Source organism: Melospiza georgiana, chromosome 4, assembly GCF_028018845.1.
Source record: "Melospiza georgiana isolate bMelGeo1 chromosome 4, bMelGeo1.pri, whole genome shotgun sequence".
Classification (NCBI taxonomy): Eukaryota; Metazoa; Chordata; class Aves; order Passeriformes; family Passerellidae; genus Melospiza; species Melospiza georgiana.
The window spans coordinates 28,674,376-28,698,541 of NC_080433.1; the positions used below are offsets into that span (position 1 = coordinate 28,674,376).

Genomic DNA, 24,166 nt, shown 5'->3' on the forward strand with positions numbered 1-24,166 from the left:
TAGCATCATTATCAGAAATGGAAACAGTCTTTTTCAGCATATGTAAATATTAAAAAAGAACATTAGAGAAGAGCCACATTTTTAATTATTTTAAAAGAACAACCAAATGTAATAATCTTCATTCCATAAATAGTATTAGCAGCAAACCTCCCATGTTTCTAGGTGGTAAAAGGTTTACAGCACAAGAAGTAACATATACTGTAAACACAGCCTGATCGTCTGTAAGCCCCTTCCTTACTGAGTCCATACAGTCTTTTATCTCTTCACCTGCTTCCGTGGGCTGTGAACTTGAGGGAGAAGAGGGGATAACTGTTCTCCAAAAACCAATGTCTGATTTTCTGTAGTGGGATACTTTGTATGGAAGTGCTGATTTCACTGGCCTTTTTTTTTTAACCAAAAGGTTTTGTTTTAAGATGGAAACCTGAGCATTGAGAAGTCCTTGCTTTGTGCCAAACCACATCCTTCACTTAAAAAGTTCCACCATCATTTTTTCCTTGTTTCTCTTCATGTCACAGCTTGGGCAGTTAAGGACAGCTGGCTTACAGGTCACTGCAACCCCTCAGCTACATTTCTGGTTCGTGGCTCTTTGCTCAAAGGGCTATGCGAGGTGTGTCACGTGTCCTGGCACTGGATGGATTCATCTGAGTGATTTGGAGAAGTATGCACAGCATGTGTGAAAGAAATCTTGCCTTACATTTCCTTCTTAGCAACTCTTCACTCGTACGTGCATGGTCCAGTCTTGTTCAGTGTTCTGGCTACAGATTATATTAAGTGGTGGTAGTGTGGAGACAAAAACAGAAGGAAAACTCCTCACCTGACATACACTGGTGACTGGGGAAACAAGGAGGAGGGTTTTTTCCTTCCCTACTAGTAATATCCAAGAAAGTTTCCCTCTCTTCTTCATTTGTGTCCAGAGAGAACATCACCTGTTGAATAGACGCCATTGTTAATCCTACAGTCTTCAGTCCTCATAGAGTCTATTAATTCCTCCTCTGAATCCTCCTCCTCTTCCTCCTCTGGGGCTGACAGACTGGATGTAGGGCCTTTACATATTTTTAAGTGTCGAGTGAGGTGATATTTGGTTAGATAAGCCTTGGAGCATTTTTCACAGACATAGTCCCTCTTTCCTTCATGTGAATTGAGATGCTTTTTCAGGTGATTTGTCCTCAGAAACAGCTTGTCACACTTGGGGCACTTGATCTGCCGTTCTCTGCAAAACACAAAAAAGTGAGTTTGCTCCTGCCACAAGACAGCTGGTATTAAAATGCTGATTAAGGTCCACGTTCTAGCAAGGAGAGAGATACCACCCTTGATGAAAAGGTCAGTTTCCTTCCCACCCTACATAAAGGCAGGTGGGGAGGAGGCAAGGAAGAACAAGTAAGGAAACAAGGCTCCTGCATTTTAACAACCCTCGGTCTGTAAATGCAGAGGAGCTTACCAGACTGCAACACATTCTGTAATGACACTGCAAAATACCTCTCAGCAGCGGGTAGGAACAAGCAGCAGAGCAAGTCTGTGTTTCTGTCTGCCTCTCTCTCACTCATCTGGCTGCACTACACTGGCTCCTAGGCAGCATGACAGAAGCAGCAATGGATTCTAAGTGAGTACAAAAACCAGATGCTGAAAATGAAATAAGCAAAGGGACTAGCTTTGGCAAGCAGCTTTTAAGGAGGACCTTGGCTTGGGAATAAATGAACAAGATGGAGAGATTCTCAGAGCAAAAGACCTGGCCTGGCAGAGGGCTGTGGGTAGGAATCTGCCTACAGGAGGAGTGGGAGAGCAAGCATGCGAGTGAGACCTGCAGGGAGGAAAGGGCTGGGAAGGGGAGCAAAGGGCTGGGAAGGGTGGCACCACACCCCTACAGCAAACAGGTGGAGCTCACTAACAGGGTCCTCAGTGACAACAGCACTGAGAAGTTTGTCTTTTTTGGTCACGTTGGGACATGGAATCAGTTCTCAGCAAATAATGAAATATAAATCAAACAACCCCTCTTTCTCTTCAAAATTATGAACACTCCAGACTGCCATTTCACAACACAAGGAGCACACTTCAAATTTACTGTGTCATGGAAATACTGCAGACACTAGAACTGACCTCTGTCATTTCAGAGGATGAACCCACCTATGCTCCCTAGGCCAAACTATTTGCAAACTGGAGATTCTGTCTTGGGCTGTTCATTATTTCTCGCACTGGCCAGTCCAACAGCTCCTGTGAAGTCACTTACTGTGTGTGAGTGAGCACGTGCTGCTTGAGGTCCTGCCTGCGCATGAAGAGCTTCTCGCAGTAATCGCACTTGAGGTTCTTCTCCCCGGTGTGAATGACCATGTGCGACTCCAGGTGAGCCTTCTGCGTGAACGATTTGTCACAGAGGGTGCAGCGGTAATTCTTCTGACCTAGGAGTACACAGGGACACCCACAGATTAACACTTGGTGTCCCAAGAAATGCAGTAAGCAAACAACCCTCACCATTGCTGAAAAATTAAATTTTACCGTGACGAAAGGCAGATTTTTTGTGAACAGGACTTGTTTTCTCCTGCAGTTCCTTCAGACTCAGCATAAAGGCCTACTTGGTTCCAATCTATATTTAGCTATGCAAAAAAACAGACAGCTGACTTCATAATTCCCAAAGCTTTTCATCCCATACTCCATGCCCCCAATGCCACGACACCGTTTCAAATCACTGATGCGCTAGTGCACCTTTCTGCACATCATCCTTCTAAACACTGCTGCTTGTTTCTCCATGCTTGTGGTCAGCCAGCCTTTCTTGTGAGGTGGGGTTTGTGCTTCTTGTCCACACCAACTGTACCTCCTTGTTCTGGATTTCAAAACACCCCCAGCAGCTCTGCACATTTTCCAAGAGATTCCGGCAAACACTTAAAAAGACTAGTCTTATCCAAGATGAATTCTTCAGTAAAAACAATGGTAGCTTCCTTTGTAACAGTAACCATGGTAACCATCTAGTTACTGTACATTAGTACATCCCTATCCTCACTGATTTCCCACAGGAATTGTATCTGATGCCTTACTGGAGCCCAACCACATTTGATGCAGTGCATTGCTTTTGTCTGCAAAAACAAGTTCTCTTACCTAACAAACACACAGGTACAAATGTCAGTGGCCCTTTGAAAACTTCTATGTTTTATCCCATTTTTCAACTTATCAGTACTTCTGTTATTCTTTGCCAAAAATAGTTTAAAACCCCAGCATGTTACTGAGTTCAGACTAAGTCTGAATACCACTTGAATCCCACCCCACTGAGTATTCTGTGGTTGTGTATACATTAATATTTCATCAGTCCATTAAAATCCCTGGCTATTGAGTCTACAGCTTCCTATGCTTAACTTGAGGGCACTTCACTCCCAGTTTTATTTCTTTTCTAGCTTTGTAATTAGAATTTGTGATTTCCCAATAAGGAATAGTGAAAAAAACAAAAGAGGCAAAAATACCCACACTGTCTACTGGCCTGTAACTTGACTTCACCCTCTCCCCTGTCCTCACACAGGCATCTGTACAAAGCCCTCACCTGTGTGGATCTTGAGGTGTGTCCGTAAGTTGCTTGGATCGCTGAAAGCTTTGCTACAGAAATCGCACTTGTGTGGCTTCATGCCCATGTGCCCCATGAAGTGCACGTGCAGCTTGGAAGGGGAGATGAAAGCCTGGGGGCACATGGAGCACTTCCACTTCCTCTCCTTGCCGTGGCCTGGCCCATGGCTGCTGCTGTGCCCCTGACTGGGGAGGTGGTTGTGAATATGGCTGCTCAAATGGGCCTTGAAGTCCGCATAGGAAGCGCATTCCTTCCCGCAGTGGCAGATGTGCACATCTGGATGCTCAGGGACATCTTTGGGAACAAAAACATCACTTGTACTGAGGCACAGTAAAGCCTAACAGACCGTGAACAAGGACCACTTCAACATTTAGTCTGTGGTAGCAAAGCCAGGGGCAGAGATTTTCACCTTTGTTCTCTTCTTTCACCTTTGTCTGGTGTTGCTTTCCAGCTGTTTCAGGTAGGTCATTTAAAATGTTTTGAGGGGCCAAACTCTGGAACAGTTTTGAGCACAGCTCACCCAAATCTAAATTATCACAATCCCAGCTGGGGGAGGATAGGACTATCTTCAGCTCAAAAACTCCCTTAGCCCTGGATGAACAGAATACTATTTTTCTTAAAAAAATATCTTCAAAATATTTTACTCCTGATCAGTGGAATTACGTAGGGAAATGTTTCTTTTAAATTATGGTACTCTGTAGTAATGAAATGTTGAAGGAAACTATGACACGCACCAATGGGAACTGAGAAGGAACATAATGCAGTCCCAAGTCACAGAGCCAAGAGATGGCACTGAAAGGGATTTCAAGCTGGATACTCCCTGCAAAGCCAAGAAAAAAGAGCTCTTACTTACCAAGCTGTCGTGCATAGTCCCGACTGTAATAGAAGAGAAGCTCGTGTTCAGGGGGGATGTCCCGAGAGGTGCAGAAGTAAATTTTTCCATCGTGAGGATAAGCTACCAGGTTCTGCTCTTCCCGGTTCCTACAGCAATAACAACAGCTAAGGAAAAAAGTCCTTCAAAAGTAATGCCTTTTGGGGGAGAGGAGAGGGATGGAAAAGAAAAAAGGAAGGGAAAAGGAAAGATTCCTACAAAAAGGTAATAGGAACATCAGTGCTTGTCAGCATATTATAAAAACTTGTATGTCTGTCACTTCTGTCCTTCTTTATTAAAGGAAAGAAAAACTAGACCCTGAGAGCCAATATCCTCCACCAAATTATGTGTTTCTCACAACACTTCTGAGAAAATTATCAATAGATATTTGAGTGGGCTGAGAGAAATGAGTTTATGATCTCCTAAGAAACTACAAAAATCTATGTATTTTTTATACACATAGATTAATTTACATAGATATATCCCTTAAGAAATAGAGAATGCATGATGGAAAAAGTATCAGTAATATCATGAAGCAACATTATCTTTAAAAAGTCCTCTTGAGGACCAGTTCCAAGACGTGGTCATTTATTTTTTGAAGCAGTATCTTGCATATGTTTGTTCTCAGTATCTGAAACCAGCAAAAGGTCTGCCCCACTGCAGTGGGAGATTAAACATTACAGTTCTTGACTCCTGCATATAGGAACAATGAAATGGAACTGCAGGAGAAACCTACTTTGTGTCACAGAGAAATAAGAAAGGTTCAGCCTTCTCAGTGGACCATGATGGAGCAATGCTTAGGCCAGCCTGGATAGTTTTCATCATAGACTGAAAGGCACAGGTCTCACAGGCTGTGGGGCTTGGAATTTGGCCAAAAGAACTCAGGGACACTTTGTAAATAAAGTATTAAAATCAAAAGGACAATCAAGGTCAACTTAAGTTGAATGAAGGTCAACCTTCATTCTCCAGTACAGCTTTCTATGAGCCTATGAGCCTGCAGCTCAGACCCAAAGCCCCTTAGCACAGTCCAGGTGGCTCTCACCTGGCTTTGCGTACGAACATCATCCAGTTACACTCATTTTCATCAGCTGTGATGACACAGAACTCCAGGACACCGTTGTGATAGATCTACCAGGAAAGACAAATGCAACCTTAGGACAAAACATGGCAATAAATGCAGTGAAAGCCAGCTTCTTTCTTTGAGAGAAGATGTGTTTACCTAGAACAAGCCAGGAAGTCTCCATTGCCACTGCCAACACCACAGCCCTGTTTTCACTCCTTACTTTCCTCTTCACACAGGCACCTTGACCTCTATTACCCAGGAGGCCAGAAAACGTGTTTATCAGCATCTTTCTCACCTTTACCTTCCAGCAGAAATGCATTTGGCTGCATTTCTTACAAACCAAGTCTTGTGAATAACAAAATCTGGGCAAACAGTACATGTTTTATTTATATAGGTCAGATTTACTTTCTGAAAATGAAATGATGGGGAAAAGAAAGCTTTACATTTACTTTCCTAAAACAAAACATTCATCACCTGGGGGAACTTTCAATGAACAGAGATACAAAACAAACAAACAACTGCTGCCTAGCAATTCATACACAATCTCTGCGGCAACTCCACACAAATACTGAAATCACACACAAGAGAAGGCATTAAAGAAGCTTATTGCTCTTCAGGACTGACTACCAGCATACTGCAAGGTATACAGCTCTGCTGTGCTGATACTAAGAATTAAACAAACTGCATTACTTTTGACTTTGAGCCAAGATGATAATGTTAATGTTGCTGTCATGTGGTATCACCAGATAAAGGCATGCTGGCAGGCTGTGGGAGCTGTAACACCACTGACCTTCCAGATGTGACTGGCTGCTTTGTCTGTCCAGTCGGCCACCTCCAGAGAATGGCTCTGCTGCCCGATCAGAGGCCCGAAACAAGTCCTCACAGGAATGGTTTCTCGTGTCCACACACCTATCATTAGAAGACCATAATCTGAAGAAATCAATTATTTAAATAACTAATCATGCATAATAAAGAAGTGGGAGGCTTATGAGATAATGCTCCAGAGGTAATATCTATGCATTAGATCATCAAAGCTTCTACTTCACATGTGAAACACACCTATGGCAGAGACAAGAACCACCACCACCACGTGACACTAATGGGAGCCGCTTTGGTGTCATTACCAATATTTATTTGGTCAAAAGCAAGTAATTTATTTTTCAGTAAGCTATAAAACTAACATCCTAGCCACTTGTACCAATTAAAGGTCTCATGGCACTTTCTGCAGAAGCAGAAAATACTAGTTTCAATAACTACATTTTGCCTACCTAATCCCCAGGAATTTCCAGAATTGTTGCTGGGCATTGTTAAGCAGCTTCTGCATTTCTCCCCAGAGGCAGCTGTATTTCTGTCATGGGCAGAGGGATTCCTGCATGTATATTATTTATTATTAAAACATTTATATATATATATGTAGGTCTACATGAATACACTGAATAGCTTTTAGGAATAAACTGGAAACTAGTGCAGCTTGAAAAGAACAGATGTCATCTACTCTCAACAAGCAGCATCACTAAACAAGCCAATAATCACATTCTTCTCTAGCCTTCAGATCCTTAGGGTACTGCACTGTATTCTTCGATTTCCAGGTGACACTGACGTGAAATACAGTAACAAGGTCCACATCCAGTGGCAAGGTCACAGTCTACATGCCAAATGTAAATGAAGGGGGGGAAAAATAACAGAGGCACTTGTGATCAATACTCCAGTGAGAGCACCCAGAAGGCAGCAAACCAAGCTCATGACCAAGCAGACAGAATTCTCCTCTATGACTTCTAATTGTCAGCTTCCACTGCAATTGCTGCATTGTTTTCTAATCAAAGCTGTGCCTGGGCTGTTTAGCACGATAAAAAAACCCCATACCTTGCTTAACCTTAAGAAGTGCCACACTGTGGCAGCAGCCCTATGGTACAGCTGAAGTCTAAGCAGTAACCAGACCACAAGGAGCTCATGGATAATATAAAGTCAGGGTGATTACAGAAGAGGGAAGCATCTCTCTCTTGTGTTTCTTTCCCACATTAATCTCCCCACGGTTTTGGATTTCAGCAGTGAGTGTATTTTCAAGTGCTGCAGGGAAGTGCCCAGCAATGCGATCCTTACCCGCCTCAGCTCCCATGATGGACTGCCGGAGCAGCAGCTGCTTCGGGAGGGACAGCCTGGCTCGGCTCTCGATGGGGCTGTCGGGGACAAAGGTGACGGGCCCGTGGTCCGGGCAGTCTGATGGATACGCCTTGTCACACAGCGTGCACCCTGCAGAGACAGGAGGGGACAGCAGGCATGAACAACATGCCACAGCTCCCTACCAATGTGCTTCAGCTCAGCTCCTGCCAAAGGCTGCTTCTGTCACGTTCAACTTGTCCACTCAACAGCTTTTACTCAGAAGAATATGGACCATGTTCTTACAGTCAGGTGGGCACTGACATACATATCAGTTTCTATCCAATTCAGATCAAATGTGAGGATCTCCATCTACTTTTCTGATGGTAAACTGATGACCTAGACTCCAGATTATCCCTACAGGGGAATCGAGCAACCATACAGAGCCTACTCTTCATCAAAGCTACTGCAAAATGAATGATAACCTCCCCAGTGCTGGTGATGGAGGAGCGAATTTCACTCTGACCACAAGTGAAATGAACTCTACTGGCAGAAAAATCTACAACTAACAAAACCAAACATATTCTAACTGGTTATGTTTTTGGAATTAAGCAGAAACACTTCTTGCATGTAGAACCTCAAGGATATCCATGCAAATGAACCAGTAAGATCATCCTTCTAAAATTTTCTGACCATGAACCACAAATCCCCTAACCTCCATTTAAATTCAATGTGTAAATCACAGCAGCAAAAACCTGACCTCACTGCTGCTTTTGAAGGTCTCACTGCAGCAAACCCATGCAGGGTGAGTATGCCACTGAATGCAACAAAAACAAAAGTCCAAGAAGAATCAGCAGCATCGCTTTCCTAACCTGTCATTCAGCAGAAGTACTGTTATAAAAGAAAACAGTGAAAGTCTTCAGTCTAATAAATTTGAGGAAAAGTACAGCATAAAATGCTCTCTATAGCATTACAATTTAATGTAGAAAAAGGATGTCATTTTAATTCTCTGTGGATGTAACAACCAACACCTACTCAGCAGCCACTCTCCTGATAAATAATTACTCTTCTGAAGAAGAAAGATGTTCAGGTAATTAATCAGGATGTCTGCAAAGACCCTCTTTGGCCTCTTGATGACCCAGCTCCAGTATAAAAGACCTATCACAGAAGTAGCCTTCAGCAGGCCCAGACAGCAGTTCCATCCTTACACGCTTTAAGATATTTTTCAGATACTTCAATGATACACCAGGGTACCAGAATTTGACCTCATATAAAATACAGTTTGAGCAACTACACAGTAACAGATAGGAAAGTACTCAAAAAAATTATTAGGTTGCAGCTATGTAAGCATTATTCCATGTGCACAGGTGACATGCAGGAGTAAAGCAACAACAAGCAAGACCTGAGTAATGAGAACCACTGTGTGGAAAAGCTGCTTTTAAGCATTGCCTGGCACACACCCACTATGGGTCTATGGACCAGCTCCAAGGAGAGGCAGAGGAAGAAAAGTTCTAGGCGTGGGATATTTCCACCTGGAGAAGTTCAACCATTCGTACATTTTTAAGATGTTGGAAAACAAAAAATCTCACATTCCACAGAAAGTTAAATATACTTTCCATTACTGTCCTTGCCAAATCATTAAAAAAAGAAAATTAGTCATTATTTCTCTGATTTGGATACCCAGAACTGTCAACAAAGATGACCAAAAAAAACGCTTCTTAAAAGTGTTTGCAAACATTCAGGACTGTAGCAAAGGAACACTTTTTATTTCCTGCTTAGGAACAGTAAAAAGTTTTCTGAAAAAGGCCCCGACTCCTGCCATCTGAGGGAAAACCGCTAAGGGGACCTAAAACAACTCCCTGTCCTTGCTGTCACCTGTCTGGACACAAATTCCTGTTAATTCAGGTGAAGTTTAAAAACATCAACAAAAAGTTAAAATTTAAACCTCCCCAAGTCAAGAATCTGTTTTGCAAATCACATGCAAGCACAAGGCATGCAACACCCATTTTAATGTCCTACCAAAGGGGAGCATCGTCTGGAAAACAACTTAGGACTATGCTAACTATAACAACAAAAAGCTGGCACATCAAATCTCACTTTTAAGAGAGGAAGAATAATTATTTCACCACAAGCATGTTGGATATCACAGTATTTTGATCATTATTTGTTCAATTTGCAACAGATGCTTGTAGGAACCTCTGAGTGCATCAACTGTAAAACTCTTCCTCTAGGAGTTGTAAATTCATCATAGTTCTATGCCCACCTGATTTGAAGTTGTATTTTATCCCACAGAATAAAATCTTAACAAATTAATCCAAATGTCTGACTGACTAGACATTTTACACTAAACTGCATCTCTTCCCTTGCTAACCATGGCACTGTACCTTTCAATTTCTTAAAATATGTTCCCCTGGCAAAGCAAGCCATTAGGTTCTGGCAGTTGTAGGGCCAGACTGGATGAGGAGCAGCACTCAGCAACGCTACCACAGATAATAAAAATGAATATAAAAGCTGGCCTTTTGTTTCAGTGGCAGTAAGCCAGACATCCTGCAGGTGAAAGTGCAAATCTCTCTCCCAGCAAATGAGAACTTCTCAGTTCTCAAACACCACTCCTTGAAAGATAACAGGACCGGCAATACAAAACCCAGTGCTCCTTTCTTCCTACAAGATCTACTAACCTCTGGACTAAAGTCCTTTGATGAGAATAATTAGAAATATTATAAAGTTCCTTCCCTCTCTGCTCTTTTTTTCCTATTTAGAACAACACTTTCATGATGATTGTTCATGGTTTAATATAAATTTTACAAAATCATGTAATGTCATACTCAAAAATTACACCCATTTGATGGAAAGTATGGCCTGTGGTCATGTTTGTTGTGTATTTTTAATGGGGAAAGAAGAGTCACTTTTGATGTGACTTTATAAAAAGAGAAGTCTCATTGGAAAGGATAATAAGCATATCCACCAAATCAAGAGCTTCACCAAGATTCAGCTTCCAACCTCATGGCAACATGAAAATGATACAAAGAGAATTATGCTAAAACATCCTCCTACGTCTCCTACTACTTTCAACTACTGTTGTTTCAAAACAGTTAATCTGGCACTGCAGATGTTTCAAATTTTGCACTTGTTAAATAACCATAAATCTGTAACACTAGCAACCACCAGCCACACCAAACAGCTACATGGCAAACCCTACCCCAAAAAAGGACGAAATGTCCACTCACATATGGTAAACAAGGTTGCCATGTTTTCCTTGTTGGAATTGGAGTCTTCCATTTGCAGAGATGACGGTACAAAGGCAAGATTGTCTGCAGACACATCGACATGGCTTGGCCCCATGGCTACTTCCTGACTTATGGAAGACACTGCCACAGGCTCCAGGCTGAGGCCCACTTCATGCAAGGCTACTGAGTCCAGGGAAGCGAGGTTGTGTGAGGTAGGGAGCGCCACACTCACGGAGTTGGTGCTCATGGCCACAGTATGGATGGGGTCATTTAGTGTGCTGTCCGACATCCCTGTCACCCGGCCGGCAATGTGCTCGGGCTCCATGACAACAGGGAGTTCCAAAGTGCTACCGTGAATGGGAATGACGGCGCTGTGTCCCACAGCGTCCGATGTCAAGTTACTGCCCACTGCGTCTACGGCTAAAGGTTCGTGGTTTCGGGAGCCGTTTGGGATCTGCGTGTGATCCCCAGCTACATCATCCATTGTAAGCTCCTCTGCCATCCCATCTGTAGAGATGGGGCTGGTTACCCTGGAAACGCTCTCCATGGTGATTGTAGTATCCAGTGCTACCTCGTGGCTGTCACTAGGATGCAGATTTTGAGGACCGTGTGTGCTCACTGTGCGGGAGTCCATGGAGACAATCCCTGGTTCCAGCCCCACGGTCCCACTGGGCTGGTAGGGATCCAGGGCTGAGGGATTGTTGGAGACTGACAATGCTGGATTGCTGTCAACATTTATAGTGTTGGGATGGATGTACTGAGGTGGTGGTCTGTCAGCCAAGTAAGATAAGATACCTGATAGGAAGAGAGGGAGAAAAAGAAGGGAGTGAGATTACAACAGTTTTCAAATCTTGAATAAAAATCCGTTGAAGGATACACTGAGATCCCTGAATACATGTTCTCTACATTATCTCCAATTCAAATCCACTAAAATGGACTCTAAAATATGGCTTACAAACACATGCCAGCCTAACACTCTTGTCAAAGTACCACTTGATAACTAATTCAGAGTTTCCACCCAATAGAGCAAGTCTCTAGTTATTTCTCAAACTCTGAACACCCACGTTCGTGGCAGAATTCCACCTAGGCTGCTCAGTACAAAGATCGAATGAGAAAGAGGTTCTTCACATTTTAGGCTTAATTTTTCATTCCCAAAAAACAGCTCACGAGGATGAAGGCCTGGTAGTGGAGTCTATAATTTGGTCATTCCTGGTTCATCTTTGCTAGAAACAGAAACAATTCTCCAACACACATTATTTTTGCTTAGGTATTCAAGTTTTAACAATGACTGCTTCCTTCCTCTAATACTAAGTGGCACAACTGTCTATCTCAGAGGTCATCAATTGCAATTCTGAAGGACAAAGACAGGTTCTCTCATAGACTTCATGAGTCATCTGCTTTTTTTTCTAACATGAAAGCATGTTGTTTCTCCTAAAACAATGGTTTGGTTTAATTTAAATCAGAAACCTACCATCTTTTCTGATAGTTCTGGGAAGGTACTCAACATCAAACAACCTTGAAACTTAAGATATGAAGAAACACTAAACTGTGTTTACATACTAAAAACAAACAAACAAAAATATTTGGAAGAAATGCAACAGCACATTCAAGTAAACATTATTTCCAGCAGAGACAGAGGCAGATACTGCAGATTCTGCAAGATCTGACTCAGCATGTTTCTTTTTAGTCTTCAACTCTATGAGCCACTTGTTCAATAAGTTTTCCATTCAAATATGTTTGTTATTACAAGGATGCAAACACAGATACTCTTTCTGCAGCACAACAAGCCAAGAAATGAACAGTTTAATTTAATCAGCTGCATCAAATATTTCTGCATGCAATGCTGCCTTGTGGCTTGAACACAGAGGATCCTTGATGGCAGCAATACGACTGACAGAAGAACTGTATAAAACATCACAGAAAGATTATTCCAGCTCAGAAAATGGCAAACACCTTTGGTCCTAGGGCACAGTCTCCTTGTCTACTGAGCAGCAGGCATGCAATGCAGTAGGAAAGGTTACTCCTAAGCAGCTGGAAAGTTCAGCCATCAGTCACCAGGTAGCTACAGGAGACCTGGGCCGCTAGTTTATTCCTAACCCACGCCGAACCAGCAATACCCAGTGAGTCACCTTGAAGGAGTTTAACTACCTCATCCACCCTGCCAATCTTAGCTACCAAACAAAACCAGGAGTGCATTTAAAATTTCAATGTCTGCGTTTTCACATACTGACATGTAAAATCCTACATTAATACTCCAAAGCACATGTGAGAAAGCAAACAAGATAGAAGTCAGCGTGTTAACGCCTTTGGAAATCAACCTTGAAGAAAAATGAAGAAAAAATGTGCCATGGGTTAAATGGGTGGGAAAGTGCCCATCACCACCGCTGATGTCTTGCCCTCTTTGAGCTTTGAACTCCTGTAACCTCCCATTATGCACATATTAAATATTGCTTCAGACTACAGGACAAGAAAAACAGAAGCAACTTCCAAGCTACAAGCCATTGGAGACAGAAACCAGGCATGCTTTGTTTTCTGTTAATCCTAAAATCAAAGCAGGTGGACCAATCTAAGGTTAGGTTTAAACAGAAAATGCTCTGCAATTCTTTTCATATACAAATATAGAAACAGATAATCTGAAAATCAAAGTGTGTAAATGGCACAACAGTCTCCAGACAAACTCAAGGAAACAACAGCTCTGTCAAACTGTCAGTCATTCCTGCTTCAGGACAGAAACAGACAGCTCTTAAAACAGTTGCTCTTATTGTTCCAATCCATCAGCACCAGAGCACTTACCAGGTAGAATGTGTCTGAAATAGCTGCTCTCCAGGTGAGGGTATGGTGGTGGAGGTAGGGTGTAGTTTCTCTCTGGTATACCACACATCACTCCTCGATCTCCAATACCCATTGGGAGCATCAGAGACAGAGCAGAGGGCAAGGAACTCAAGGAGGGGCCCAGGTTTGGAATTGCAACAGGCAAGCCTGCAAGAGAAAATGCCCATTTAAATTCAACGGAACTCCCTGAGCTGATGAACACATGAGCTAACAAATAGATTACTAATTCCCCAGGAGCTCTTGCCCTAAGGAAATACAGCATGGCACTGTCCAAGTAAGGTGCCAGGCATCAAAGAAAGGATCAGTTATCACAGAAGTGAGAGGCATGCCTGAATATGGCTAGATCTTTTACATTTTATAGGCCTTGTTTCTATTTGACAATTGTAATGGACTTCTGTCTGTGCAGGGCCCTGGAAAGAAGAGCTATGGAAACAGTTTTGCTATACAAGTGATTTTTCACCTGAGAGAAATTAGACATAGATGAAGAGAGATTTTCAGCTACAGCCCTAATTTCAAAGGGTTGTGATACTACTCACCCACAGAGCCAATCACCTCATTAAAACCGAACGAGGCTCCCACTAAAGCGTAAGCCTGACAAGCACTCGTGCCTTTTGCTTTGCCCACATAAGCAACTATTTATGGTTTTCCCTTCCCCAACTCTGCACCATTTCACTACCTGCGGTATGACTTGCTATCAGAGCGGGCACTGCTGCCCAGTTAGGACCATTGCTGTGACAGCAGAACACAGAGCAGGAGCTGCAATACCCCGTGGGGGGCCCGCCCCCGTTACCTGGTGCTGGTATGGCGCTGTGAGTGGGTGACGCTGCCAAGCCCAAGTGACTTCCTGACACTGGCAGGGCATTGCTCACAGAGGAGGAGGTCAGCTGGTCCATCCCTACAGGACTCAAGTTCATTTCATTCATTCTGGAGACAAGGAACATAGAGGGGAGTAGGAAAAAGAAAGAGAATGCAAAAGCATTCTTGATTACTGACTGTACTGTGGTGAGGAAAGGTTGAGCAAACAAACTCAAAATCTGATATTGGCATATAAAAACTCTGCCTTAAAAAGCTAAGCATAAAACACATCAGCCACTCACATGGTCATCACATCATGATCAATACCTATTGATCATATTAGATAGCAATAATCAGGATTAAAAAACAGTTCAGAAAGACAAATCAGACATAGTTTCTTCCTTGCCATCCAGAAAACAAAGTCTTGCTCCTAGTAATAAAAGCAATTGTGATTAAACTATTGTGAAAACAGATCCATTTACGAGCTGAATGTCAGAAATACTCAGCACATGATTTATATTTCATGAATTCTGGACACCATATCCACATTCAAAATCTAAATTCTGGGGAGAAGATCACTTCAAATTGGTAACAGACACACAACCTCTAATTCCCCACCAGTTCAAACCGGGCCAATGTGACAAGAGTTACCACCACAAAACAGCCATAGCAGTTTTAAAAGACTGTCTCAGTCTGGTTCTACGTGCTCCCATCACATTAAATACTGGTACCGTGGATGCCATCCTATTTCAGTGATCAACCGCACCGCTCAAGTGGGCACACACCACAAAAGCAGCTGCAGGAACCGTCCAACACTCCAAACCTTCAGCCTTGGCAGAACCCATGTCAGCTTGGAGCACACACGTCCTTTGGGGTCTCAAGCTGCACATGCAGCCCAAACCACTCCGCAGGGATGGGGACAGCATGGAGACACTGTCTACTCCCACTTGTCAAACTCTGCAAGCCGTGCCTAACCCAAGCCTGCCCACGCCGGCCCTCTTACCCATACACCAGGACTGACCAGCAGCTCTTAGGGCCAGCCAGACCAGCTGCCCCCCGAGCAGCCACACACGCAACACGCTCCAGGCTGACCCAGGCCTCCCACATGGCCTTTGCCAGCAGCAGGCCCAAGCGCCGCAGTACTGATGGAGAGCTGGAGCTTGGGCTGCCGCTCCGGAAAGGAAAGGTACCACTCGTCCAGGAAAAGCGGCCGAATCCACCAAACTCACGCAAGTTCACATTATAAGGTCTCAGCTTGGAATGGGCCCGCAAGGAACATCGAGTCCACTGGCAGCTCCTCGCAGACCACCTGCCACCCGGGGGACTGAGCCGCAAGCGGAGTCGCCGACTTCCACCTCGGCTCTGCCCACCTTGGGCACCGCGCACTGCCCACCGCCCCGCCCGCCGCCAGGGACGGCTCTTCGGGGACGGGGCCAAGGGCTCCAGCTGCCCGGCGGGGCAGGGCATTTCATCCCCGGCTCAGGCGGCTGCTGAGGATGGCGATGCCCGAGGGAGGGAACCACCACCCTCGCCCCTGAGCCGAGTCTCGGGGCCTGCGGGAGGCGCCGAACGCTTGATGGACCCCCTCCCGTGCTCGCCGTCTCGGCCGGGTGCGCCCCGCGGTCCCGCCCGCCTCGCCCGGTGCCCCGCGGCGCTCACCTGGGGTGCATGAGGCCCGCCGGCGGAGCGCCCGCAGCCGCATCAGGGCCCGACCCGCCGCCTGCCCTCGGCCCCGGCTCCGGCCCCAGACACGGCCCGGCCGCAACCCCCAGCGCCGCCGCCGCCTCATGGGCGGGACCCGGGCGGCGCGGGCCCGGCGCGGGCGGGGGAGGCGGAGGGAGGCGGGGACGGCGCAGGGAGGGGGCCGGGGCCGCTTCCGCCGGCGAGTGCCGGAGCCAGGAAGCGGCGCCACCGCCCCGGGGCTCGGCCGCTCCCCCCGAAACCCTGCCCGAGGCTTCCCGTGCCGCCTCTTCCCGAAGGGTGCGATGTTCACTCCGGTGTTCCACCCAGTATTCCCACACAATATTCCCAGCTGTCTCACTGCTTTCTCATTACAGCCTCGTATCGGCTGTCATTAGAGGGCTGCGTTTTGTGTCCTCAGCCGTACCATCACCCCGTACGTGCCCAGCTGCCTCTTGGACATCGTCGTTCAATTACGGTTCATCATATGTGCAATTCTGGCTAAGGTGACATGGCAAAGGAATCTCTTGATGTGTGCAAGAGGTTTTGTAGTTCGCTATTCGCCTGCGACACGTGGATAGTCATCATGTACGCTGCTCGAATCAATCGCCGCGTTCCTTCAGAGCCGGGGCGAACAGCTGTTTCCTGGAACACTGTAATGGGGTTTGGTAATTTGCTTGTGCCTGACACTTCAGTGGCCTCATTAAATGAGCCGTCCCTCCGTAGGATGTCTGCACAGGAGGAAATTCAAAGTATTTTTCTGTCTGCTCTCTTTTGATCTAAAGAACCTAAATGTAGGATCTGTGAGGATCATTCCATGATCTAAAGGGCCTAAATGTAGAGGTTGTTTCAGTTCAGTACAAACCTATTGATTCTTCTGGGGGTGGAAACAGACTCTCATTCGGCTTTGTCAGAAAGTTGAATGCCTCATATACACTTGTTTTTCAAGCTCTCTCTGTAGCTGAAGGAGAGAAATAGTTTGCTGCAGAGAGTGCTTCATCTCCTCCTGAAGTAGGTGTCTGAGATGTGTGAGAATTCCCTTTGGATCTGCCTTTCTGTGTCTGTGGCCTGAAACTGGGACCTGCATAATGGGTTTAGTCTAAATATCTGACATCTAAAGGAATACATTTAAGCAAAGTAAGTCCAAGTCTCTGTAATTCATGACTAAAAGAATATCCCACAACCTCTCCTCCACAAGCCAAATAATCCTTACCTGACCTTGACTGACTATCTGAATTGGCACACAAACATTATTTCAGCGAGTCAAAAAAGAAGTCACCAAGTCCTCAGGTTGTTATGGAATGCTAATCCTGTGATGGGGGCTTTAGGTCTGTTTCATTTTTGTATGTGTAGTCCCACGTATTCATATGTTGGTGCTAATACTTCACATTTTTCTTAGAACCTACAGTGAATGACTACAAGCCCAAAAGTCTCTCTCTTTGTTTTGCATTCCCTAATAGAAGATGACAGGAGACCTTCCATTTTCAGTTTTCATCCTTTAAACTTCATGGTCACACTCAGTACATCTCAGTTCTGTCCTGAAATGCTAGGTTATCCCAAGCCCTCAGCTTGTCTTAATTCCAATTATGATACTGTAATTCTACAGCAGAAGTGCCCTGGCACTGAAATCTTTGTGCTGTTTCAACTATCTAAGCTGAAAGCAATACTTTGAGCCTATGAGCCAGATTGGATGTAGTCATACATAGATAAGAGTATTTTTTTCCTACTGTCAAGCATGAGTCTTCTGAGATTCCAGCTTTTTTTGTAGTCACTTTACTCCCTTGAACTAGTGATGTCTTAACTACCAGTTTAAAGCAGAAGTATCAAAGGAAGCCAGTGATAGTATGAAGTGTCACTGAATGAGAAGGTAATCTGTGTCTTCAGAGATGTATGCTGCATGCCCAAGGTATTGTGATAAAACACATTTGGAAACTGTTTCTTCTGCAAGGAAAGATATTTTTTTATATACCAAACACTTTTATTATATGTGAAGTGTTTTGATAAGACAACTGCACTATGTCTCCTGAAAGCCTGGTTTATTGACATTTATAGCAGTACTTGCTGTGTGAGGAACAAACTGCTGAGCTAATTTTCAAGACATCTTCAGATCCTCGAGATATACAGAAAGATAAGGGAGACTCTGAAACCACAGGGGAAAGAGATGGCAGTAAACATGCTTCAGTCCTTCCCTGCAGTGTGAGCTAAAGTCCCTTCTGGACCGTGCCCATGTCTCCGTGCAATCAGTTCCCTTCTGCTATTGCAAACCTGACCCTGGGTTCTTTCTCACACCGAGCAGGATAACACTGCAATGAAGATTATGCAAAAAGCCATTTTACCACCAAAAATCCAAATTTCTCATCACCTTTTATTGGCTTGTCAGCACTTTGCAGGCCAGTATTTTGGTGATGGTCACAGTAGGAAGCCTAGGTAGTCTATGAGCAGCTTTCCCTTCTAGGTCTAGGCTTGGAAAGAGATGATCCATGCTTAAGGATAAAACAGGATAAGACAGACACAAACTGACTCAGTCCCGTATTCCTGCAAAGTTATTCTATAATTCTGTGTGAGCAGTTAACAAGAGAATCTGGTTTGGTGTTTTTTTTAATTACATATTTTTCTATCTGATAATAAAATGCAGCAGTCTAGACAACCTATGATATGTATAATAGATACTAGAATTTGGCATAATTACAGCACAGTAAAATAAAAGAAATGCACAATATTATGAGAGTTTCAATGTAAGAAATGCACAGTGTTGTGAGAGTTTCTTCTTAAATTCCTGGTGTATTTTCTTCTTTCTTTTCAGTAATGTGTTCCCAGATAAAGCAGCAAGGACATCTTCTCTTGGGAAGTTAGTGGACTTGCACGTGTTCAGCTGACTCTTGTGTTTCTACTACAGTATTTCCACCAATGACTTTCTTTTCATACACAGAGGGACACAGGGTCAAGGAGGAGCTGTTTCTTTGAATAATTCAAAGTAATTCAAACTCACTGTGTAATGTCAGTAGTGTTATTCATGGTTATGGTTCGTGTGGGAGTGGGAACGTGTTGAGGGTTCTCTTGTACAAAGATTACATACTTACAGATATCATGTTAGGATATATGCAATTAAAACCACAACTAAGTTATATCTGGAAGGAAGATGCCTAAATGTTTTATTTTTAGATATATCAAGAGTACTTTCTATTCATTTAGGCTAGGTAATTAGGTGCTTATTATGAAGTATAAGAAAAGGAAGAGAACCTGTTTGAATACCGTAGGTGATGGAGTGTATAAGGAGCCTCCCAGCATCCCCATTTAGACTTCGTATTTACAAACAAAACAAAACAACAATGAAGCCAAAACCCAAAAACCTAAGCAAAAGCTAAACATAAAATATGTGTATAAACATACAATATGTGTATCTGCCATTGTAGAGCAGTGAACACCTGATTTGTACTGCCTGAAAAGAAAACCAGGCCATCTGCTTTGTATCAGCACAGCAGATACTGCATTCTGGAGTCAAAGCTTCATCCAGACAAAGGTGTGAAGAGGATTTAATTGAAGAAACAGTGTAAGAAAGAAGATCAAAGGCTCATCTTGAAAGAGGACTATTATTAATGTAGTCTTAACCTACTGTAAAAATGGAAAAGAATTTGTATTAGCCTTTCCCCTTGGTGGTCCAATCCCACTACTTTCACTGTGTCTGCATGTGCAAACATGCTAAGACTTTGTGCAGGAGTTGGCGCAGGAACGATGAATTGCTTTAATCCTGCTCACGCTCTCAACAAGGACCTGCAGTGGGATGTGAGATGCGTTGGCCTTGCTCTGGCTCTCTGCCAGAGGCAAATCCCTTTCTGAGCAAGTGACATTAGATTGTCAACAAGATACCATATTCATCAAAACCCTGTGGCATATTTTCTCATTTCACTTGCACACAAACAAATTCAGACTTCAGAGTCCATTTGATATATTTGATATGAGATCAGCTTCAATAATTCAGGTCAACAATTAACATTTACCGGTAATTTTTCTTCATGTGTTTCTCTAAAGGATTAGCAACGTGGATTTTTCTGTCAGAAGAGGTCATTAGCACAGCTGCAATTCTGACTCTCTGGGAAGTGCTGGTGGCCTGCATTTACAGTAAACATAGAAAAGAGGTCTGGTGGCAGGGCACAGTGCATCTGCATGACAGAACTGAAACGTAACCCTGCCTTTTGTATGTGGCCAGGCTGCTGGCAAGGTCATGGAGAGCAGTGAAATGATCTGGGAGCCAAACCCCCCAAGAGGCATGCTTCCATTTCCTTACAGGAATACTGCCAAAGAGCAGTGTTTTAAACTTAATGATAACACAGATCAAATGGCTTTTGCCTGCTTCAGGTATTTGCTTAGAGGTCAACATTCTCTTTGTTTCAAGAAAACTAGAAGTCCTGGCCTAGCCTAGTGCTACAGTGAGGGAGCTATTTTCCTTTAAGCATTCATTTCTGAAAACATTTCTGGACAATGAAGTTTAGAGTGCAAGTAATATTGAAAAGTCTATCCTGATCAGCTGTTTCCAAAAATTTTTTAAAAGGCAGAAGGACTCTCACTTACTTGATTTGCAATGAGCTGTACATACCATGGGGCATTCCTCAGTAATTTTTGCTCAGGCTTTTGAGCCATTTTGGTGCTGATTCTACCCCTGACATAAACCAGAGTCCAGGACTGTTCTCACTCATGTCTGTCTGGAGTGGTCTGCCTGTATGTTCATCGTACTTTGAAGATTACCACTGTTTTTTTGAAGCTGCAGAATAGGCCAGCAGAGACACAAAGGCTGACTCAAAAATGCATGCTACTCACATCATTGCTGCTAGTTTCTAACTCACCAGAGGTATAGATGTATTTCTCAGACTGGAGAATGTTGTTTCAGTTACTGACACTTCTGAGGCAGTTTTGCATGAAACACTAAACAGGGCAGAAACTTTCACTTTGAGCAAAAACGCAATTTTAATAGAGCCTACTCACCTGTACCTTTTCATGTCTGTCCCTTCCCGCAGCTCTCCCAGACCAAACATGCAATTCCCCAAACTGATGATGGCCAAAAAAGGAGATTCAGTTAATGTGAAAATGTGTTTTCAACAAAAAAAACCCTGTAACAACGGAGCTCTTGAACAGCAACAAGGGAAAAGTCAAAGACTGTCAAGTTGCTGCAGAGGAAGATCCTAACACAGCAGGGTATCTCAGAGGAAAGACACAGACAAGGACATTAGGAGTTTATACTGCCAAAAGTCTTGTAGTTTGTGCACCTCTTTGATTTGGCAAGCTGCAGGCAAACTGGAGGACACAGCGTAGAGCTGGCAGGGTCAAGAGGGACTTCCAGCTCTCCCATTAAAGCAGCGTGTAGGGTCCATCAGGTAAACCAATCCTTGTAAACATCTGGTAATAGCTACACATGGGGCTATCAGGGCATCACCTTTGTATTTGTTTATCTGAGGCAAGTTCTCTTAGGGATGACCAGAACATTCCTACAATGAGCAGAAACACACAAAACCTTGAAAACTGTTTGAAAATGCCAAAACGTTCATGTTCAATTTGTGAAACGCACTTCTTGGAAAAACCTCTCTTAGGGCAAAGAAGGCAGTTTTCCTTTTATGCTTGCACGTAGTACACTCTTCATCTGACAAGACTTGCAACCACAAGAGAGCACTCTTTCCTTTGAAGATGTCTCAGCTTTCCCAGAAAGCTTCAGATATGCCATATAAGTTTTGCAAACTGCTTGTGAGCTGGTTCAGTTAAGCCAGAGCAGCCGAAACAACAAAGCTTGCAGTTGTCTTTTGGATTTCATTGTGAAAAGCCTTTGGGTAGTTTTTACATGACAGAAGATCCTTGGTTCCTGAAAGTGAGGAGTTCTGCCAAAACTTTGAAGATCTCTATAAACTTTGCAAATTACCCATCTTTTGGAGACAATTATATCAAACGATATCATGGATTACAATACATGAGAAGTCTTTAGAGCCTGGAAGATTATTTATGTTTGGCATTAACTCTTATGGTCATAATTTCAAGTGGAGAGAAAAGGAATACACAGGAACCCTCTTATTATCTTTTGAAATATGAAGATCACAGGAAAAGAAGGGTTTAAATTGGGGAGTGATGGTCCTCAAAACCTGTCTGTACATTAACTGGCATCCTACCCCTATAAAAACAACAAGGCTTTCCAGGCACAGTGTGGACCTTGTGAGTTGTTAGCCTTGCTTTGAGATCTGAGTTTTTATACACCACAGGAGGAAACTGCAGCCTGTGGGGTAGGGTACCTATACAAATGTTGGATTGATACACGGGGAGCCAAATTCAGGAATTAACACTCCACTGGTGAGGAAAAAAGAAGCATGGACAACACTAAAGACGATGATAGACTACCGAAGAGGATTGCATTTCCAGGATCTGTGTCCCTGGCTAACAGCCACATGCACGCCCATGGGGTACCCCTGAGAGAGCCCTTTGGGGTTCCCTTCCACCTGGACCCATCTTACTGGGAGCAAGCCTACAGCGGGCACACAGGCCGCATCTCCTACCTCCCATTTCCTGGCTGCATGGGCATCTATGACTATTCCTTCGAGCCTGCCTTCATTCGCAAGAGGAACGAGAGGGAGAGGCAGCGGGTGCGCTGCGTCAACGAGGGCTACACGCGCCTCAGGGAGCACCTGCCCAAGGAATTGGCCGACAAGCGCCTCAGCAAAGTGGAGACCCTGAGAGCTGCCATAAGCTACATCAAACACCTGCAGAGCTTGCTGGACTGCCATCCCTTAGGCTCTTCCAGTAAGGAAGCGCTCTCTGCCGAGGAGAGCCCGGGAACTCCCAGTCCAGCTTCCCCGCGGGAGTGCAACAGCGATGGAGAGTCCAAAACTTCTCCAGCGTCATCCCCCTACAGTGAGTTTGAGGAGATGGGCAGCTAGGTCTCCTCTCTGGACACAGAAAGCTTCAAGACTGGCTGAAAAGCAATTTCAAACCCTGGGGAATTTTCTACAGGTGAAAATTAATATCAGGGAAAGGAAAAGCAGATAGGGAAGGCAAGGAAAAAAAGGTATTTTTAATCTGTCAAAGGACTTTAAATGTTTGCTGTATAAAACTTAAACGTAATTTGTGAACAAACAGATATCTCGCAGGTTGCTTCAGCTGTGTTACTAAGCTTCCTTTGGACTGTTAAATTGGAGCAACATTTACATTCTACTTTTCATTCAGCTTTTATTATGTGCTATTTTCTTTTGCCTTTCACTTGAGACAGTAAAACCAGATAAATCAATTTTGGGGAATTCCCCATCCCTTTCTTCTGCTTTGTCCAGTGAATTTTACTGTCTGTTTTCCCTGAGTGCTAACCTGAGATGCACTGCACTGCAAACACTTGGACTGGGAGATGTACAATTTAGATATATATCTTTCCCTGACTATTTCAAAAAACTCACAGAAATACTTCTGTTTATGAAACAACAAATTTTCAACTAAAAACAAGGCTATATTTTGAAACTTATTTCTTTTAAAGCATCTTCTAAAGTGAAAGAAACAGCTCATACACTGGGCACTGGCTATTTGGTGATTATTCTAAGGATAATTTTTAGGAAAATAAAGCTGGACACTCATTCCAGTCAATGCTAGGAAGAGGGATACAGAGTTTTGTAGAACTGCATCTTCAGAAGCAAAGCTTCACTCAATATACTGAAAAAATTAAAGCCTTTTCCCTACTTTTCTGAAATCTGAGTTCATGGACAAAATAGTCTTGATTGTGTCTTTGGCAGGTCAGAAATTATGTGCTTAGAAACAGAACCTGTAACGGTTAGACACTGCTGTGTACAAAAAGGGAAATGTTGAATATATGGGTTTACATCTGCATGAAAATGTAGGTATTTCTCCTTTTGTTTAGAATATTGTATTACTTTTTCAAAGGACACTGCTTTTAAAATTAATATCTCAAAATCTATAGAATACCTTTAATTTGGATTGCATCTACTTAAAATGACAATTTCTCTCCAATTTGTTCTTAAACCTGCTTTTCTCCAAGGCTTAAATCCCATTCTGAATATGGGGTAAAATTTTTACCCATCCAC

At 43.6% G+C, this 24,166-nt stretch overlaps 2 protein-coding genes across 2 annotated transcripts; one reads left to right on the forward strand and one right to left on the reverse strand.

The window, feature by feature from the left end:
* Positions 1–62: 62 nt before the first annotated feature.
* Positions 63–16,181, reverse strand: PRDM4 (PR/SET domain 4). Its single transcript, XM_058022213.1, has 11 exons — positions 16,089–16,181; positions 14,425–14,558; positions 13,596–13,781; positions 10,803–11,597; positions 7,579–7,728; positions 6,269–6,387; positions 5,458–5,543; positions 4,398–4,525; positions 3,524–3,838; positions 2,225–2,393; positions 63–1,210 (listed from the first exon to the last, which is right to left on the reverse strand). Exons 1-11 carry the CDS (start codon positions 16,097–16,099, stop codon positions 901–903), a joined length of 2,403 nt encoding a protein of 800 aa, XP_057878196.1. The 5' UTR covers positions 16,100–16,181; the 3' UTR covers positions 63–900.
* A 6,272-nt stretch (positions 16,182–22,453) lies between these two features.
* Positions 22,454–23,020, forward strand: ASCL4 (achaete-scute family bHLH transcription factor 4). Its single transcript, XM_058023564.1, has one exon. The coding sequence runs from the start codon at positions 22,454–22,456 to the stop codon at positions 23,018–23,020; it is 567 nt and encodes a 188-aa protein (XP_057879547.1).
* Positions 23,021–24,166: the final 1,146 nt, after the last annotated feature.

Bases quoted from the DNA above. Each gene is read 5' to 3' on its own strand.
- PRDM4 (XM_058022213.1), bottom strand. The intron at 4,526-5,457 runs GTGAGAGCCACC...TTATTGCTGTAG, and splicing joins ATGTTCGTACGCAAAGCCAG to GAACCGGGAAGAGCAGAACC. The intron at 3,839-4,397 runs GTAAGTAAGAGC...TTGTTCCCAAAG, and splicing joins GGACTATGCACGACAGCTTG to ATGTCCCTGAGCATCCAGAT.
- ASCL4 (XM_058023564.1), top strand. From the start codon at position 22,454: ATGGACAACACTAAAGACGATGATAGACTACCGAAGAGGATTGCATTT.